The sequence below is a fragment of the Thunnus maccoyii genome, chromosome 12, assembly GCF_910596095.1.
Source record: "Thunnus maccoyii chromosome 12, fThuMac1.1, whole genome shotgun sequence".
Taxonomy (NCBI): domain Eukaryota; kingdom Metazoa; phylum Chordata; class Actinopteri; order Scombriformes; family Scombridae; genus Thunnus; species Thunnus maccoyii.
Genome location: NC_056544.1, coordinates 14,886,018 through 14,906,606, shown reverse-complemented (window position 1 = coordinate 14,906,606; position 20,589 = coordinate 14,886,018). Strand labels below are relative to the sequence as shown.

Below are 20,589 nucleotides of genomic sequence, written 5' to 3'. Positions count from 1 at the left end.
CTCTCTCTCTCTCACTCGCTCTCTGTCTCTTTCACACACACACACACACACTCACACAGGGGAATCTGTAAAAATTCCTATCATCCATTTGGCATTCTCTCCTTCCATGTTGGGTGCCGTAATAAAAAATGGAGCTAAATTTGAACTGGTCAGCCAGTCAGATGGTCTGTAGCCCACCAACAGACATCACTGCCCTCTATGTGTGTGTGCATGTAGATTGTGTGTGTGTGTGTGTGTATGCGTGTGTATACTCGCATGTGTATGTGTGTGTTTTCTACCACTGTTTCATGGTCAGAGTGGAAAAAAGGCAAATAGCTCGATGTTTTTCAGCCGAATGTGGTCTCGGCCCAAACCCGAAACCACAACCTTGAGCTCACAGACTGCAGCAGTCCTCCATGACATAAAAAGCACAGTTTTTTTTTCTGCAGAAACAGAGACAGAAGCAGAGAGAGAGAGGAGAAGTACTCTGAGGGTGGCTTCCTTGCAAGGATACATGGTCCTGGTGGGTGGGAGGATGGATGTTAGATGAGCGGATCCTCCGCTGTGTTGGATGGGATTGATTAGGAGGTGTAAATATGCAGAAATAATGGGAAGTTGGATTGAGATTAAGAGAGTCCGAGAAAACGTTTTCAGCATTTTGTTTTTCTTCTTTTCTGCCGTCGTTGTGTGAGAGATCATTTTCAGAGGACGGGGCGAGAAAGGGAGACAGAGGCGTCTAGTATCTCTGTTGGAGGTCTTGTTTAGCTGTAGCTGTAGCTGTGGTCGGGTGAATGGGGCAAGCCAGAGCTGGCTAACTGGGGAGTAGCATAAATATACTGCTGTAAACATCTCCTGGCCTTGTAATGCACTGAATAAACAGCACGCCTAATTCAGCTCTGCGCAGAGTCCTCTCACACACACACACAGTTACATGCATGCACACACATGCCGGGCACATATGCGTGCACACAGACACACACACACAAGGAGAAATTCACATATGTACAGGCATGTAAACACTTACGCTGTCTTTCTCACACACACACACACACACATACACACACGACTCCCCAGGCTCTGACAACGAATGGAAAAGATTACAGTTTATATAAACAACAGAATTCCTAACAGTGAGACGCTGTTGGAGGTCCCACCAATGTCTCGCTCTTTTTCTTTCTGTCTCGCTCTTCCCTCGTTTTTGTGTAGTTTCAGAGTAAGATAAGCGAGTGAAAAACGCTGTAAAAATGATGATGTCCCATTTGTGATTTCAGCGCCTGCGCGTGAATGAGCTTTAATTCAATCAAGCATGCTGATTGAATATCTGTGTGTGGTTTTAAGGAAAGCATGGTTTGAGCAGAGAGAGTAAAAAATTGAAAATATCTCCCTGAAGTGTTTTGTCAAAACTGGTTAGGATGACATGCGTTATGCTTCTGATAAAGGAAGAAAACAAGGACACTGGTTAGAGAGGGAAGGGGAAAATATGTGAGAGAGAGTAGGGGGGCTAAAATGCGTAATGGTGGTGAGGTTCCTAGAGAATGAAATCACACCCAACTTGCAAACCATGAACTTTTTCCTGAAGAGTGACCTTTGTCAAGTTAAGTAGTAGTAATAATCATTGTAGTAGTCCATTCAGAGGAGAGAGGCATGTTTCCATAACACTCCACAGCTATTATCCCTGTCCTTGTTGGCTTCCTTTTTTTTTTTTTTTCTTCATTCCAACAATCTTTTTTTTTTTTTTTCTCCCCTTCTCTCTTTTCTTTAAGTCTGGCTGGTGGTTAGCATCTCACTGTCTCTCTCTTTCTGCTTTCTGTTAGTGTTTAAGTGGAGTCCTCTCTAATTTTCTTGGGGAGCTCTTTCTTGTGGCCTGCCTCCACCCCTGGCCTCCTCAGAGCTCCGCTGAGATGCACGCACACGCATAAAAAAAAAAAATAAAAAAAAATAAAAAATCGCTGCTCACACACACTCATGCACACAGAGTGAAAAACAGAGCAAGAGAAAGTCTTGTAGCAACAGTGGAGGCATCAAAGCATGTTTTAGTTGGACTGAGCGGGGAATCAGATTTGCCCCCCCTGCCTTTGATACACAAACACTGGGCTTTCCCTGACTTCTTCCCCTGAGCTACTTCCCTTCCTCATGTGCCAACTATGTGTGTGTGTTTGGAGTCGTGCGCGCGCATGTGTGTATTTCTGTTCTTGTCCATATGAAACATCACTGTGATCCTTCATGTTTTTTGTCACATAAATAAGAAAATTTGAGCAGGAAAAACCTATAAAATTAACATTTATGTCAAATTTTTTACACTTTGTTACATCTGAACTTCAGGCAAAACCCTAAAAACCTTAAGATGCAAATGAAAATGAGAATGTATATATTGTGGCACTGTAGGAGTGTGTGAGTGTGTGTGTATGCATATGCACTTTTAAATGCATGTGTGTGTAGCTGTGTGTGTGTGATATAGCTGATGCAAGCAATAAGCCAGGAGAGAAGAGAAGGGTTGGCAGACCTGTTCAGTGTAAACACAGAAGTGCTTTGGTATTGCCTGACCTCAGCTAAAATTCAGCAAGCAGCAACTGAGTTAACAATTAGCAGCTACCTGCTACCAGCTAACAAGCATGGTGTGATTGCTGTCATTGCTCAGTAACTCTTTCTTACTATAATTGCTGCTCACTTATTGTTTCAGAGAAAAAAAGAGATATTAGTGATTTTTTTTTCAGAAAGCTAACAAGATGCCAGCAGCTACTGTAGGTTTGATTTTTTAGTTTTATGTTCAAACTTAACTAACAGCCATCATTACCCCTTCCCTCAGGTATTTCTTTGCTGTGCTGGCCATCTTGACTGTTTTGGGGATGTTGAATGGCTTGGTTCTCCTGCCAGTCCTCCTGTCCATGATGGGCCCTCCAGCTGAGGTCACGCCAGTTGACAATGCCAGCCGCCTGCCCACACCTTCCCCAGAACCTCCTCTGCCTCCGCCGATGGCCCACCATGGGTACTACACGGGCCATCACAACCCCCGGTCAGCTCGCCAACAAGCTTTTTCAGAGTCGTCAGACTCTGAGTATTACTCGGAGATGACCACCACGTCAGGGATCGGGGAGGAGGATTATAAGTACTGTGACCGGAGCGCATACATAGCAACGCACACCAGCGTTCCACCTGCTACATCTCACATACTGCTGGAAGCCAGCAAGAACCCCACCTTCCCCAAGCTCACGGTACGCTGCATGGCCACACTGACAAAAAAGAGATTCTTATATAAGTGCTCTCCAAAGTCGTGTGTTTTTCTGAAAGTAAATGATGATTTTTTTTTAATTTGTTGTAGGTGGTGAAGCCATTCAGAGAAAACGCAACAGGCACTGGTGGAAGGATAGAACCAGCAAGTGAATCACACAACACACAGTCACCTCTAAGCTGCCAAGTTATGTGCTGGGATGGAAACAAGCGGGAACAGCAGCAGCAGGGCCAACGCTTGCCCAGCGACAGAGCTCACTTTCCTGGGAGGACTTGTCAAAGCGGCCCCAGGCCTCAGAACGGCAGAGGGCCTCAGCCAAACAGGACTAAAGGGCCGAACTATAGCAATAGCAACTCCGCCCTGCCGACGCAACAAGGCTCCACTGGGGGACCTGTTACCATGGTTACGGCCACAGCCTCCGTGACGGTGGCTGTGCATCCAACCTTGCCAGGGGCGGCATACCAGGGCTACATGCATGAAGGTTTTGACACAGACAGTGAGTCGGACTGTTTTGAGGCTGCTAAGAGGACTTGTGGTGACAAAACAAACTTTTCTTCATGTAAGAGAGACTCTCTAGAGCTCCAGGACTTGGAAGCAACACAGGGCCAGACAGAGCATCAGCTCTACAAGACACAAGGTGAGTCTGCAACCAGTCAATCTTAGGTTTAGGTTGTAATCTTCCAAATACGCATATTGAGAGCTGACATTTAACATAACAACAAATCAAGAAAAATGTGTTTTTTCATTGAGATAATACTATTTGTAGATATTCTAGCTTTAATTTCTCATTGTTTGGATGTTTGTTCGGCAATGTCTAACACTTTTTTCTTTTCTCTGTTTCTCTGCTGCAGGTGGGTTGAGGATCCAGGCAGCCAAAGATTGCTAGACTCTCTCACACACCACGCCTTCTCTCTTTTTGAGTCTCTGGCTGCTTCCCAGAGCACCTTGGCGCCCGCACGGCGTCACATCACGTCTTGAACTCTAAACTGTACATAGACTTCACACAGAAAAAAAAAGAGGAGGATTTATTTCAAGGACATATTAAGAAAATTGACTTGTTTTAAGAATTATATAAATCTATGAGTATATATTTTAATACTAAAAAAGAGGGAAGCTATTTAAAAGAGTACTGTATAACTTGGGTATACTCTCGTGTAAAAGTTCAGATGTAAAAGATTATTTTTTTCGTGGGGCGGTTGATTTTTGTCCCCCACAGTGTATAGAATAAGAAATGTGCTATATGTAAAAAGTGTCCACAAAAAGTGAGATGTTATTAAGATATTAGGCTATTGAACATACATGGTCAGTGTTTTATTTCTATTTGTATTATTATGTTTTTTTTGTTTTTTGTTTTTTTTTTGCTGCTACACTTCAAAATAATTTTAAGTGATTTGCCTTAAAAAATGCAGTACCCCCCCTTTCTCCCCTCATGTCTATATATACTTTTAACTTTGTGAGATCTTCTGCTTCTGACACACTCTCTGTTGCATTTAAAGTACAGACGTTCTCAGTCACAGTGTGCACTGTAAAGAAAAAAAAGCAGAGAATTACACAGCAGATACTGTTTTATTAACAGTAGTAACCGTTGTGCCTTCAATATGTCCCCTTTTCCTTGTTATCACAGCATTCAGAGCTCAGTATTATGTTCTTGCTTTGGTGTAAATATGTTTTTACCTGTTTTGTCCCAGTCTTGTCCAGACACAGAATGTTTGTCAAGAAGCACTAGTAGACTTGTGTTTGTCAGTTTTCACCATCATCATCATCTGTCATCTGTCTGGGTGCCCCAATGTCCTCTGCAGTTTTAAACTACTTGAAGGAGCTGTGATAAGATTTTTTTTTATTCTGCAGTTTTTCTAAGCTCTACAGCAGGTGAAGTTCACATTTGTCAGGTTGTGTTTGACAGACGTGTTGTTCATCAGCTTGTATTATTTTTAAAGGGAATTATAAAATCCAATGCAAAGGGAGTGATTTTTAAAATGTTACTATTATTTTTTCTTTTTTTTTCTTTTGCTGGCTGCTTTAGGGTTGTAACATGTTAATGTTGTTGTGACCCTGTGCAATTATCAATATAATAATAATAATAATAATAATAATAATAGGTATTATTTGCATTTATTACAATATACAAGCCAGCTCTGGCTAACAGAGTTAGTTTAGTCTTTTTAGTGCTTCAACCTGCTCTGACTGAATCTTCTCGCGCTCACTTTCTAATGTCTCACTTGTCTTTTTTAATACAAACCTCATATATGCCACGTTTTCTTTCATCCTTAGGCTTTGCTTTACAAAGTTTATGTTGTTCTTCAGTATTGGTCTCATCACTGCCAGGTTAAATTGCAGGGAAAATCATGCGGATCTTTTTTTTTTATGTCATTTCTTTAAGTGGCAGCTTCGGTTTCTTTTGTAAATATGAAAGAAAGGTTAAGTAGCTACTGTGCAGTTGTGAATAATTAAGCAAAACGAACAGAGCACCATTTACAGTTTGATCTGACCGTAGACAGCCAGGAGGTGTTGTCAGACAGTGGTGAGGAGTTTAGAGGGAGGAGGTTGAGGGGGGAGCTCCTGCATTGGTTTGTAGTTTATTTCAAAAAAAAATTGTTAATGTCATGCCATATAAATTATTTATATTAAAATTTTATTTTTGTAGTTTGTACAGATGTTAGTATCTAGACTGAAGTTCTATTTTTAAAGAGTAAATATATATTATATATAAATATATCTATTTGTTGCCGAGTTTGATTTTGTTTTGTTGTTTTGTTCTGTTTGCATTTTGGGATGGGGGGATTCACGGGAGGGAGGGGTTGACAACACTTTAGAGCAGAGGCCTTTTTTTTGTTTGTTTGTTTGGGGGCAGTTGGAGGACCATGAAGGAGAAGGTGTGTAGGAATGTGTCACTGTTACACCTTGTTTTTAAGTTTCCTCTTGGCCCTTCTTTCTTCATTGTCATTTTTTTTTTTAAATGTTCTTGTCCATGTCTAAAACACTGTGACTTCTGAAAACTATGCTCAAGAAAAACCCTTGTGTGACCGTTATGTTCCCTCACCTGCTATAGAAATTTAACTAACAAAATAAATTGAATGAAAAAAGTGTCCCTGTGGTCTTTGCCAGTCTTTTCTAGTGTGTGTGTGTGTGTGTGTGTGTGCGTCTGTGTGTGTGTTTGGTGTGTGACCCTACATAGAGGTAAAGGGTCAGCAGTGTTATCACAAATACAGATGAGCTAACTTACAAACTGACAGTGTTTGCTGGATAAATATCTTTAAACAGCCTATTCTAACTTATCAAGCTGCATTGTGGGAATGTCAAACAAAAGCTTTGATTATAGTGTGCTGATTATTTAAACCCCAAGATATCCTTATCATTTAAGTGAATTTATTGCTAGATGCTCAAAATGACCCTTATTAAAGTCTCTCGGCGTCATTAATCTTGGACAAACACAACTATGTCGTTGAACAAATGAATGATCAGTAGGTCTTTATCATTGCACCAGTATATCCTTGCAAGGAGAGCAGCAAGTGACATCTGATTATTATAAATTGAATATCAATATACACTTATAAACACCTTTCATAATTTAGGGGAAAAAAGGACCTGCATTATTGTCTCTTCATGGTGAATATTGCTGTGAATGGGCTGTTTTAATGTTTTAATGTGCTGAAAACTGAATTTCTGTTCATCACATTTCTGGATCCAGGAGATCCACTGATATTCAACACATAAAAGAGTAAAGTTACTCCAGAAAAAAGGTTGTTCCAACCTCAAGCTTTCTGCTTTACTTAAAAACTATCATCAGAAGGAGTTTGATCAGGAAACATATACAGCCAGACTGCCATGAAATGTAAGATGGATGTTACAGTGATGATGAATTTGGTAACACTCCTGATCTCCTTGGCAAACACCTTGATCCATGTTAAGTTGTCAAGAAAGTAAATGGGCAGATTTCCATTAAATCCTGCTTTGGACGTTCATGGTCACCAGAAGATGAACCTGTTGCAGTTTGGACACTTTGTGACCTTTCCTATAGCACCACCCCTTGGCCAAAATACTATTTTTACACATAAGATATCTCATGGCAGATTGCCATGAAATTTTCTGTGCATATTCATGTTCCATAAGACTTTGATTTTACTGATCCCATGACTTTTTCTCTACCTCCACCATCAAGATAAATTTGAACCCCACCACTATTCATATGACTCTTAGAATTCCACATTTGTCATGTTCATCCAGCACTTAAATGGTTCATTTTGCCTGACATACAAATCCAGACAATGTTAAGTGTATGGGCTGTACTCATGTTAAAGGATAAGGATCACTGTAATTGCAGGTATGAGGGTTTTTTTCTTCCTCCTTCGGAAAAGCCAGTTGCCAACTTTTTTTTTTTTTGTTGTGTGAAAAAATGTTTTACTGACTGGACAACTGCCCAGGAAACATCATTAAAATAATTTAGGTAGGATGTAATTAAAATAGATAACTATTTTCTCATTTTTAGTTTCTGTTTTACTGTTGTGCCAATATTCATATTGTGCAAGCATAACATTACGCTCTGCTTCCTGTCAGTCACCTGACACCCACTGAGACACACAAACCGTTTGGAGTTTGGAAATAACTCCTCACACACTGTCACATTCTTACTTGTTTGACAGAATTTCTTATATATTGAGAGATGCAAACATGTGGTTATATGCACTGTCTTACAGTATGTTGCTGTTTAAAACATCTTTCCATTATTACGTCTTTACTTTATGAACAAGGAATTAACACAGAGAACCACTGAACTAGAGCATTGAACCACCTGGAAAGGCTCTGGAATCACTGGCTTCCTGGACCATTGTTGTGACTCGTCTGTCCAAATCTCCACCATTGTGCACGCATGCACGCACACGCACACACATACACACACACACACACACACACCACAAATATCACTACTATGTTTATGTGCGCTACAAATTCTTAAACAGTCAAACATAAACCAAACTTTATACACATGCACACATATACACTCCCTCACCTCCCCATACACAAATATACACACACATACACACACACACATTAAGCCCACCTGTGTAGATGAAAGGTAGATGCTGTAAATTCCTTTCGCTTCCCACACAACAGCTCCTCGTTTGTCAGCCCAAGCAAAGCGGCCTATGTCTGAATCTGATACCTCAGCCTTTTGAAGTTACTGTCATGCACGTCCGCCTCTAAACCAAACCTCATACACTCTCACATACACACATACATAGAAGCAGACAGCACAAGACAATATGCAAACCCCGCCTGTGTTGCACAACACGCTGGGGCAGCAAAAGCTGGGATAATCCACTGTACTTCCAGGTGAGAACTACAGTTTCATTTATTGATACGTAATCTCTCTCACACACACACACCCCAGTGTTGTAAACAGTATTGGCTAAATTCATTTAGTTTATTAATGCGGACAAAGTTTCCCTCCGAGTGATGTCATCCAGGGAGCACATCTTGTATTTAATGTTACAGCTCAGTGACAAGGAAATGAAAACATGCTGCCCGGTTATGGGTCATGGGGGGGGCGGGGGGAGGCTGGAGCCTATCCCAGCATGCACTGGGTGAAAAGCAAGTAAACAACGATTCAAACTAATATAGACAGCTTTGAGCAAAAACATCAGCTTTTCTTATGTGTGTCTTGACAGTAAAATTACTCATTTTATGTGGTTACATAAAAGTCCTAAAACAGCCATTAATTGTCTTAGAAATGTCCCAGAGAGAAATTAATGAAATAATCAAGAACAAATGGGATTACACCGGCTGGCTGCACACACACACACACACACACACACACACACACACATAACTTTGGGATCATTAAATTTCACAAAAGCACAAAGAAAGGTACAGGGGTGTATCAGATAAAAAAGGGATAACTTTACAGTTTTATGGGACTGACTTGAACCTTTTTTTTTACATTTGGGTTAGGAAGAGGATGTTCAGGTTTGTTATAGTTACAGGGCAACAGGGAGACGGGGAAATCATCCTTTAACTGGAGAACCTGCTATCAAGCATCCACCTCTCGTGGAGAAAAACACTGAAACCCTCCAGGGATGCTGTTCTATATCTAAGCTTGACCTCTGACGCCCGGTGAAGGCATAAAAAGAGTCAATCAGTTAGTGTGTAGACACTGCCTGGCTGTGTATATATTACATAATGGACCTGGGAAATCTTCTTCCATCACACGAATTTGTTTGTTTGTTATGAATGTTGTGTCATGTTGGGAAGCTCCCAAGATGTGTCTAATACGCCATCTGTATTCTCATTTATTTAATTGTGTGTGAAATGGTTTTGATCACATTATCACATAAATCCATGGAATTCATTTCTTGTTATGACTGCGCACTAACGATCTGATGTCATAGAGAAATGATCCAAATGGTGAACAAATGACCCTGTAAGCATCTGTGCTGTTTGCACATTACAGAAAGAAAAAATACCTTTTCCAGATGTACTGTCTATCTTGGCATTTTTGCTCTCTATCATTTTTATCTGTCTCCTCTATCACTGGCACAGTGATTGCTAAAACAATTCAGCCAAGAAATAGAATAAGTGATGGGGTTTGATGGTTGTCAAAAAGCACAAAGGGGGTGAGACGTAAAGAGCTTCTTATTCTGCCAACATTTTGACTGGGTTGTTGTACTTCACACTCACTGAGTCTTTCCAAAATATGTTATCAGACACATTTTTCAAGAGTGAAAGTATGGTAACAGAAAAAATGTAAAATAAAAAGTTGAATGTTTAGTGTATGCATATATCTGTGAGGGGATGTCCACATACATCCTTAAATCTCTTATATGTGTGCTTCCTCTCAGTAAAGTGCAAAGTCAGTGGCGGTAACCGTGCTTGGAGGAGCTCACTCCCTCCTTTCTCTGCGTGAGTGCAGTGTGTGGGCCATGATAGCAGCTGATAGTCCAGATAACGCCATCTCCCAGTGCCAACTCCTGACCTGTGTGTGAAGGTGAGATCAATGGAGGAAAAGAAAACACAATAAAGGAACAAAAGACTGAACTCGTGATCTGGTGATGCTGGTGTCGGTGTGTATGTGTGTGTGTGTGTGTGTGTATGTCTGTGTGTGTGTGTGTGTGTGCACTGCTTGGGTGGCCTGAGGATGAGCGCCCATTGTTGCTGGAATTCAATAGGGCTGATTAGTAAAGAAAAGTGTGTGAGTGTGTGTGTGTGTGTGTGTGTGTGTGTGTGTGTGTGTGTGTGTGTGTGTGTGTGTGTGTGTGTGTGTGTGTGTGTGTATGTGTGCGCAAAAACATGCACTGGCATGCGTGTCTATGTGAAGCAGGGGGTGGTGGTTGTGTTTGTACTTTTGCACTAAGCGCAGCAGAGAAGAATGGGGGAATTAGCCGTAAAGCCAGTGAGAAAGCAGACTTCAGGGTGACATACTACACAAATCTGGGGAATGGGGATTGTTTCTCTTCACATCCACAGCAATGCTTTGTTTCACTGAAAGAACTCTCGCGCAGCCACAATCCCAGTAATAGATTTTTTTTTTTTTTAAGTATATTTTTTGAGAAGCAACGCCGCTCTTGAACTGAGATTTATGAGGGCTGAAGAGTTATGGCAGGGTTTGTAGTTAGCTAAAGCAAGGGGGTAATTTTATCTATCACCTCCTCTTTTCATTGCAAGTAAATTCAGTGTGCTTTACATTAAAATGAATGAGCAAACACAAGGACTCCACTTCCACCCCCAAGTTATAATATGTCTTCATCATATGTAGGAAATTACAGGTTTTGTCATACTTGTTTTGGATGTGTTTCAATGAATTTGAGTTTGGGTGCAGCCTGTCAGATAAATGGCTAATACTTGTCAACATCCAATAAATATTTCACAAAATGTGTACAGTTATTCAAAGCGTGTTTCCAAATCCAGGGACAGGGGGCAATATAAACTCCAAAACTGTGTCTGAAAAATGGATAAAAAATGTATGTAATTGAGGGTGGTTTGCTACATCTTATGCAATTATCCAACCACTGGCTTAATACCAAATATGGCAGGGACCACCAGTGCTTCATTAAAGGAATAGTTTGACATTTTTGGATAATATGCTTGTTCGTTTTCTTACCAAGAGTTAGATACGGAGATCAGAACCACTGTCATGTTTGTGCTAAATATGTAGCTGGAGTCAACAGCCAGTTAGCTTAACATAGCATAAAGACTGCAAACAAGGGGAAATGGATAGTCTGGCTCCTTCCAAAGTCAAAAAATCCTACTAAAGCTAATTAACTATTTCTCAGCCAGGTGCAGAAGTTCCATTGTTCCAGCATGTAACTCCCCATAAAACCACAACTTCTTGTTTTTACATTCTTTTTGTGCATGGATTAAACAAACTGTGCTAATTACTGAGCTCTATATGTGTTGGCTGGCAGATTTTTTTTTATCTTTGGACAGATCCTGGCAAACTTTCCCCTCTGCCTTTATGTTAAGGTAAGCTAACGATCTCCTGGCTCTAGCTCAATGCACAAATACAGGAGTGGTCCAGATCTTCTCATACTCACGGCAAGAAAGCCAATAAGTGTATTTTGTAATATGTCGAACTTGTCCTTTAATACTATTTTATCCCATTCTGTAACCATTCCTTAGTTCATTTGTGATCTGATTGATGGTTTCTATAATGGCAATAGCTTACATTTAAGCAAGGCCATAACTCTGATACCTTTTGTCCAATTATCAAACTTAGTTACGTTGTATTTAGTAACTGTAATTATTGTTTATAACCATAATTGGTGACAATAGACTAAGGATACTATGACAGTAAATAAGAAAACTTTCAGCCGATTATGTCAGTGATTTCAGCAACCTGTTGCTTTTACCCTTGGCAGTAAGTTAACTTAACTTAGCTTAACTTAACTCAACTATGCACATGTTGATTTACTTATTCATTCACTAAATTGTACAATTATTGACCCTATTGCCATTTTGAGCCTGTTCTCTAAAATGGAAAGCTCCTCTGGGAGCAGAGTTGCTTTGCTGCTGCATGTATTTATATGTGTTCCTACGCTGTGATTGCACACTGCAGCAGATTGTTGCTCTGACTGAGTTCTTCTAATCATCTCTCGCAGAAACAGAGGAAGAACGAAATCAATATTTACTGAAAAGGCTCTTCAACATAACAAATGTGTTTGTAATCTGTGCCCTGTGTGTGTAAGTGTGTGTGTGTGTGTGTGTGTGTTTGATATACCTTGGCCGTGACCGGGTCTATTGAGGGGTGGCAGGAGGAGGAGGAGGAGGAGGAGGAGGAATACAAAGTTCCAGGCAATCATGCAGACAGGCGGGAGGGCCCGTATAGTGTAAACATGTTTTAAATAAACAGGAACCAGCGTAATGCCCTTTTAATTGATTCATTCTGTGCTTTGCTGTTTACAGAAGGGCCTAAATATGAGCCTCGTAAGGCAGAGGCCTTGTGTTTATAAGTGGTTTGTTTAGTTCAAACAATAACAGTTTGAACACCAGACGTAGTTGTGGATCAGTCGAGATGCGTTGTGCTGTAGTGCTCTGCGGCCCTGCATCTTTTTTTTGTTTTGTTTTTCATATTCCGTCTCTTTTCTCTTCATCACTCTCTTTGTACATGTGTAGAACTCCATTTTAGGGGAGAATAAAGCAGCTCCCTACAGAACTGTCTGCTCTTTACAATTTGCAGGCCAGCCAGGGTATGTTGGTGTGTGTATGTGTGACTGAAGTTTAAATTGCAGCCACAGTGTAATGATATGGTGGCATGGCATTGAGGGGTACTCCAAAGGGAGGGCGGGGGTTGGTAATTAAACATATGCAGACACAGACACATACAGAGGGTGAGACACACACACACAGTCAGACACACAGAGAGGGAGAAAAAGAGAGCAAAGCTAAACACATCCAAGTGGGGTAGTAAAAGCTAATGAAGGCTCAGCGCTAGGCTGGCACAGACAGCCATTTCATGTGGTGAAGAGGAGAGGAGGAGGACTGGGGCAGGATGGGGAGCAATAAGGCAGAGCCTAACTCCATAGCAAGTTAGGCAAACCAGAGGATAAACTGTAATTGACACCATGCATGAATGTGGTTTTTCAATATCGTTTGTCTCAGGGTCTATCAAATAATTGTTTATGCAATGGAAAAGGCAAACAATGGCATTAGCACATTTGGGAAGCACAGACAATAAAACTAACACTACAGTGTAGCTAGATTATTACAGTACGAGGAGTCAAATACATCAGCTAAACAGTTCAGGTCTTTGTAGCAAAAAAAGCATCCAGAAATCATCACAAACAATGTAATAGTGAGAGTGTTAATGTTTGGCCAAAAAAATCTAGGAAAGTTACTCACTAGCTCATTCAATAAAAAATCCAATTTGCATAAAAGCAACATAAAAACAGATGAGTCTATGCCTTGTTACACAACACTGTGTGTGACATGACTGTGTCACTGTGAGGTTAAAGTGGTAAAGTGCAAGATTACTACTTCCAATTTTTTGTTTTTTAAAGCTGGCGACATCTTTGATGATAAACCAAAGTTTGCTGTGGTGTTTTTAACCGCACGTCAGAGCTCACAGTGTGGCCAGCTGTGGCTTCTTTATTCCTGTGGATTTTCTGTTGAAAAAGTCTCTGTAGGTGTTTTTTTTTCTCTTTTGTCATTTCAGCTCTCTTGGTCATGCAAACCACCAATCTCCCATTTGTCTCAAAACAAAGCATGTTACTGCTTTTCTTAACAAACAACACATTACTTATCACGAGCCAGAGCAATTTTACCAGAAAATACATAAATGACACTTCATGTTTTGTTTTATAAATCAACAATACAGCCAGACTTCCCAGTCTTTTTGAAGAGGTGACTTCAAGCTTTGATTTCCCAACATGAAACATTATCCTGGTGTATACACTCATTTCTCAGCACTGCAAACTCAATTCTATTATTAAGTCAATTTTGCATTTTACTGAACTACAAGTCTTGCTTTCTTAAAACAAATGACAAAATCTGGCAGTGCAGTAAAAATATTTCAACCAGTTTCCAAAACAAGAATTTGCTTCGAGAATTTTGTAGAAATGAATGTCGGTATCATGAAGGAAAACAGAATGCTGCAGATTTCTGACTGGAATAAAGGGAAATGACATGGAGTCTGGAAAATTCTTGAAACAAGTTTATCTGTTATGGAAACTGTTTGGCATTATCTCATTGCACTGGTCGATTTTATCCTCTTAATGTAAGAAATTAACACTTTTAGGGCTAGGGGTAGGATTAGGAGTTATAAGATGGAAATTCTTGAAGTGAGGACAGAATCAGATAGAAACAAGACGCTAAAACCATTACAGCTCCATAAGAGAAAACCTGGGTGATATGTGACTTTCCTTTCTCGTATCCAACCCATCGCTGTGGTTTATCAGGGAAGGCTGTAAAACTCTGGGTGTAGGTGTAACTTTTCTTTGAGAACTGGGGGTCCACAATTGTACCCTGCACTATGCAAGCAAACATATGACTCCTCTGTTGTGTCCCATAAAAAGAAAAAAGAAAAGGAAACACTCGTGGGTTTTAAGGATTAATTTCAAAAGCACACTGACACATTTCTGCGCTATTCATGGTTTGTGGTTTTGATTGGTGTTCCCTTAAAGAGGTTGTATGCAGGCCTGCTGTATCTCAATCCTCATTTTTATGGTTCATATAAAGAAACTGATTGAATTCAAAAATAGAATTTATGGGCTAATTTCACAGACATGGATTAAACCTGTTTCAGATGCATTTTATTTTATCACTAAAGTTTCAATTGTAGGGTTTAAATTGAGTTTCAAGCTGAAAACATTCTTTTGCATTCTTTTTTTCAGAGATGTAGCCTTCTCTGCTCTCTATAGTGTGAAATGGAAAAGTGATGAAGACCAACAGGGAAATTCTGAGTGGCCCTGTGGACTAGTTACTGACCAAATGGAGGAACAGGAAAACCAAGAGCTGCATTCTGTGACTGTGGTGAGTGTTAAGTAATAACACTCATGGTATTCCAATACTCCAGCCCACAAGACCTGCATGTAGTAAAATATTCTAAAAGTATAGCCCTATATGTCTTATATTATATCGCTTTAATTATAATCACTTTAAATGTCAGTATTGGTGCCACCAATTGAGCAATTATAGAGGTTTTAGTTACATTTTGTTGCAGAGCACACAATGCTCTGTATGTGCGAAAAAACTAAACGAGGGACTAACACGTTATCATACACATATGAATGATAAATGTATCCATTTGTGTCCTTTACAGCCTCCAAGATCTGAAAACATGCTTCCAAATATTGGAAGTGATTACCAAACATTGGAAGTGATTTTGGTTACTTCCAATATTTAAAACATTCTTGCACGGCTAATGAGCCAACCTGTGGTGAGAAACATATGTAACTGAAACCAATTAAAATTCAGGTGAAGTTCATCTGCACTTAATGGAAAACTATGACTGTGATTTAACATGGCAATCATTTTTAGCCATGCATCACTGTAGGGATGGCAATGTTGGTCTTCTCGTCAGGCGGTTAGTCCACTACTTTGGCCAAGACTGAAATATCTCAACTACTAACAGATGAATTCCAATGACGTGGTACCTAGAGGATGAATCTTACTGACTTCAGTGATCCTCTGACTTTTCCTGTAGCACCCAAGAGCATGTTGACATTTTTCCTTTTATATCCTGTGAAATATCTCAACATCTGCTTAATGGATTGGCATCAAATTGCACAGACATTCAAGGTTCCCAGAGGATGAATCCTAATGGCTCAAGTGATTCTCTGACTTCTCCTCTAGCACCACCATGAAATTGACATTTGTGGCTTTGAATGAAATGTTATAACTATATTGGATTGCCATGAAATTTAGTACAGATATTCATGTCCCCCTCTGGATGATTTTAACTTTGCTAATCCCCTAATTTTTCATGTCTATCATCAGGCCAAAATTTAAATTTTTGTGGTTTTGTGACAAACCACAAGTTACTGCACACAAAAGTATTTATCACAGCTGCACAATACAAAGTGACCAAACAAAAAGTAGTCATCTTACACAAAAAAGACCACAACCAAGTTGCTGTGCAAAGTGCAAAAACTAGGGGAACAAGCTATAGAGAAGCACTCCTACCTGGCTACCAAGATGGCTAACTAGCCAAGCTGGTCTTCAGTGGCTTGCAGAGCTTGAGGCGACTTTAAACACTGATCTCAGTGCATAACCGAAGACCAAACATGTAGTCAACTGCACTGAAGCGTGCCCCCACTCAGGATTACCCCCAAAAATAATAAAAGGCAACTCCAAGCCAACTCCAACTCCAAGCTACTGAAGCAGTTAAAAGCACAACTAAACAAGCAGCAACAACCACAAATGATCTAACAAAAGAGATGTCCACTAGACTCAAACACATTTACCTCACCTCATAGACATTCATATCCCAGACAAGCCCCCATTTGTTAAGCCCCAACCTTAGTTGGCCCTATGGGGCGAACAACATGCCACAATTGACCCAAAGTAAAACTCTTACAGCACCTTTGAAAATACTCAAACCATGGAATTTATTAAGACATACAAAACAACCAAGACACTAAACAACAGACAGCAACACTAAACAAAATCCCAGGCTTGGAGGCAGCAAGACCAGCAGTCCACAAACTAGAAGCCTCTCTCTGCAACAGGAACCTGGAGCATTAACCACCTCCTTTCCTGGGCCAGGTGCACCTCATTTAGGACTGATCAGGTGTAGAAGACCTGGGCGGAGCAAGAGACAGGAGAGGAAAAAGGACAAACAGCACAACTAACACATACAGCCGTAACAACCAAATACATGCAAAACTAACGACATTCTCATCAGCCTTAGTTGCACTTTGCATTTAGAGCTAATTGGCAAATGTTAGCATGCCAATGGTGAACATGGTAAAAACTAGACCAGCATGTTAGCATTGTTATTGCGAGCATGTTAGTCTGCTGGTGAAAGCACTTTGCTCAAAGCACAGGTGTGCCTAGCCTCACAGAGCTGCTAACATGGCTTGAGACTCTTAGTCATGTTGATCAAAAATCATTACCATATTAAATAGTTCATTAGTGCCATTGCTGAGTGGAGGGGAGATGCAAAAGTGAGGCTTGATGAAGACTAATGGCTCTATAAATCTGCATTAAGAATCACTTTTAATGAAATATTTAACTCAGAGTGAGCAAACTAGTTTTTGCTGGATACTGTAATATTTACCTAACTGCCTGGTATCTTCCTTTTGATTTGAAATGCTTTGAACTGGTTGCTATCAGCAGAGTGATATGTCACTGTAGCTGTAACCAAACAGACAAACCATTCCTCTAGTGTGACTGCAGCTGTGTGTACTACTCTGACCACTCTTTGCTGCAGAGACCAAATAAATAAACAAAATTATAGTTGAAGAAACAAATAAAATTTGCCAGCTGGGCAAACTTAGGTGGCCATTGGCATGGCGCCGGGTCTGGGTGGCAGGGCTCAAAGGTAAATAAACTGCTTCTTGAACTATTTCTTTGCTTGAAATGATGTGTTTGAAGAGTATAAGCTTAGACCATATGGCAGCTTTTCTTAAATGATGGACTGGGAACCAAAATGGGTCACTGGCATGTTTCAGTGTATCCCCACATGACAAGAATACTAATATGCTTTAATGAGTGAATGTTCCAGACTCACTCTGTATTTGCTCAGTTTGGCTCCTTGGCTGAAGAAGTTTTAAATCCCTGCTGTAGCTACGTTGGACGCACACTAAGCTCAGTTATGAAACAATAAATCAAACCACACCAACTCAATAGAAAAGTAAACTTGGGGGATAAAAGCTCTGTTCTGATATTGGCTCACATGTCATGTAGTCTTGTTAATGCTCTTTTTTCCAAGAGAATGCAACAACTATCTGGATATTTCTCTGTGTTTGTAGCTATATTGCTCTCTGCTGGTCACACTGTTTAATGCAACACAGACTCCAAATATTAGGATAAGACCAAAAATACATCCTAATATCACAAATATGTGAGTAGGTTTTCCATTTAAATAAGATATAAACCCCCTGAACTTAGGAACTGAATATTTAAATCATTTGAATGTTTTCAAGTTTCTGTCTTGTAGATGTTCTTACTTTCCTTTACTTTCCTTACCATCCTACTGGTCTGTGGTTGTCAAAAATCACAACTCTACCGTGCATTGGTGAGTTGCTTCATGAGCCAAAATGACTAATGCTGGACCAAAATTAGCAAGAGTTTAAACTTAGAATTTCTGTTTAAATCCCCTTTTTAGAGCCTTAATTTTTAGGTTGTTGTAAAGACTTAAAGTATGGATGTTAAATGCTATGTTTGTCAAAGACTTGCAAAACTAAAGTTATTATGAAACCACTGAAGGTATGGAAAAGGAGAGAATAACAGTGACAGGAAAGTGAATAAACCAAAGATCCAATACTCTTCTTCAGTCTCCTTTTCTTCCATTTTTGTTCCTCTCTCTGCTCCTCTCCAAGTCTGTCAACCTTCCTGGGTGGTTACTCAGCTCATGTACTGTATGCATGTGTGTTTATTTAGTCTGTATAGGGGAACAGAGCCATGGCCTCTGCCAATTTTCTTTACATTGAGAAAATATGCTTTTGCACAGATGGAAAAAGGGGAGCAGTTAAACAGACTCAGGGCCAACAGATACAAGACCCCTCCTTCCTCAAATCAACCACCACCACTACCAACTCTCATAGCTACAATCCTGCAGCTTCTTTTCCATGACTGCAATCTCCACACAGCATAGTAGCGATTAGTGAGATTACTGTTTAAAGAGTTTCACCAAGCTGAAGTGTTCTTTAGTGAAAAATAATAATTAATCCTTATCAGCATGGGTGAACTGTGTAACAGAGTTGTCCGCATGTTGACGTGTACAGTTTGTTGAATTCACCTCATGAGTGTTGCTGTGTGTTCTCTCCTTTTACCTGTGTATGATTTTAAATTCTTATGAAATACCCGATGAACATGCTCAAAAGATACAGCACTGCTGTTCACACGAGTATTTTGCTGAGAAGATAAACTGAAACATTCACCAAAAAGTTCAAATGTTATGCCCTCATGACTTAGACGTCATGTAAAAGGCGGGGTTATAAGATAAAGACCACCAGAATACTCAGATTAGACATGGTCTTACTAAGCACAGAGGTACACATGGAAGTACTTTAATGATTTACTTGAAACCAATAAAACAATCATGATTAATCACATAAATTGAAATACCATAGAGGTTCAAAGCAGCTTAAAAACATTCGATGCACAGCTGCTTCTTCTCTTGTTTTGCAGTCTGTAATTAAAAACAGGAAGTTTGATTTTTGGTTCCTTTTGAAATGAAAGCAAGATATAAAAAGAGGAAAATATGATATTAAAAGTCTGAGTAAGAAAATACTTTTGTTTGATAACACCTGAGAAAATCATTGATTTTAACATTTATATGATTTAACATTTTGTACTAGTGAACTATTTTGTGTGGATCTGATCATCCACCACCTGACAGCACTTAACAACTTGTGGTAAATGATGAGGTTCAATATACTGAGCTCACACGTCTACATGGCACGATTTTAAGCTATGAGATGACTACTGATGTCATCATAGAACAGACAAACACACAGACAAAAACGTTTTTTTTTTCTTTTACCGCAGACAGAAGTTTAAAAACTTGTTTAACCCACTCCATCCACACAAGGCCTCTGGGGAAGTGTTTAGCTCAGGACTGAGGCTGTGAGAATGGATTGACTGACTGACTGGAAGGGAGGTAAATGGGGGAGGAGCAGAGAGGCAGTAGAGAGCATTGAAGAGGAGAGGAGGGTTTGAGGGAGAGAGGAGAGGAGGGTGGAGGAGTTTGGGGGATGAGAGGAAAAGAAGGAGGAGGGGAATACCACCCACCAAGCCAGTTGTGGAGAGGTTCTGGGGGTTGGGCTGCTCACAGGAAACAGTTGTGGCTCCATCCCAGGCCTCACACCGAGCAGCCCTGGGCCACCCAGTCATCGACAGACAGACCTACCAAATGGCCTGGCCGGGCCAACCGACAGGGATTTGTTTATTTTTCATCCTTTGGTGGTGGGGGGAAAATTGTTCAGCACAAGCTGTTTATTAGACCTTTGATTTGTCATGTGTCAGCGTTCACTTGCGGGGAATGTGTATACATAAGTCCGGCTTGTGTATAGTTAGGAGGTTTGGAGGCTGAGAGGGTGCGGGCACGGAGGAGCGGGGAGGCTGGGGGGCAAAAAGAAAAGAGGAAAAATGGGAAGCCTCCCACGCTGAAGGCAAGGCTGAACTGCATTATGGGTCATTCTCCAGCTGTCCTTGATTGTTGATGTCATGGGGGACTGAACTGTTGTGCTGGTTTGCAGTGGGTGTGGGAAGAGACAGAGCATGCG

General features: G+C 40.4%; 1 protein-coding gene across 1 annotated transcript in view; it reads left to right on the top strand.

Annotated features, from left to right (window-relative positions):
• The window catches only part of ptch2 (patched 2), a 29,788-nt gene extending 24,562 nt beyond the window's left edge, over window positions 1–5,226 (top strand). The window contains exons 21-23 of the mRNA XM_042429929.1: window positions 2,786–3,191; window positions 3,299–3,845; window positions 4,060–5,226. Coding sequence (XP_042285863.1) covers window positions 2,786–3,191; window positions 3,299–3,845; window positions 4,060–4,094 — 988 coding nt within the window. The 3' untranslated portion in view covers window positions 4,095–5,226. The remainder of the gene's footprint in view (window positions 1–2,785; window positions 3,192–3,298; window positions 3,846–4,059) is intronic.
• The last annotated feature ends 15,363 nt before the right edge of the window (window positions 5,227–20,589 follow it).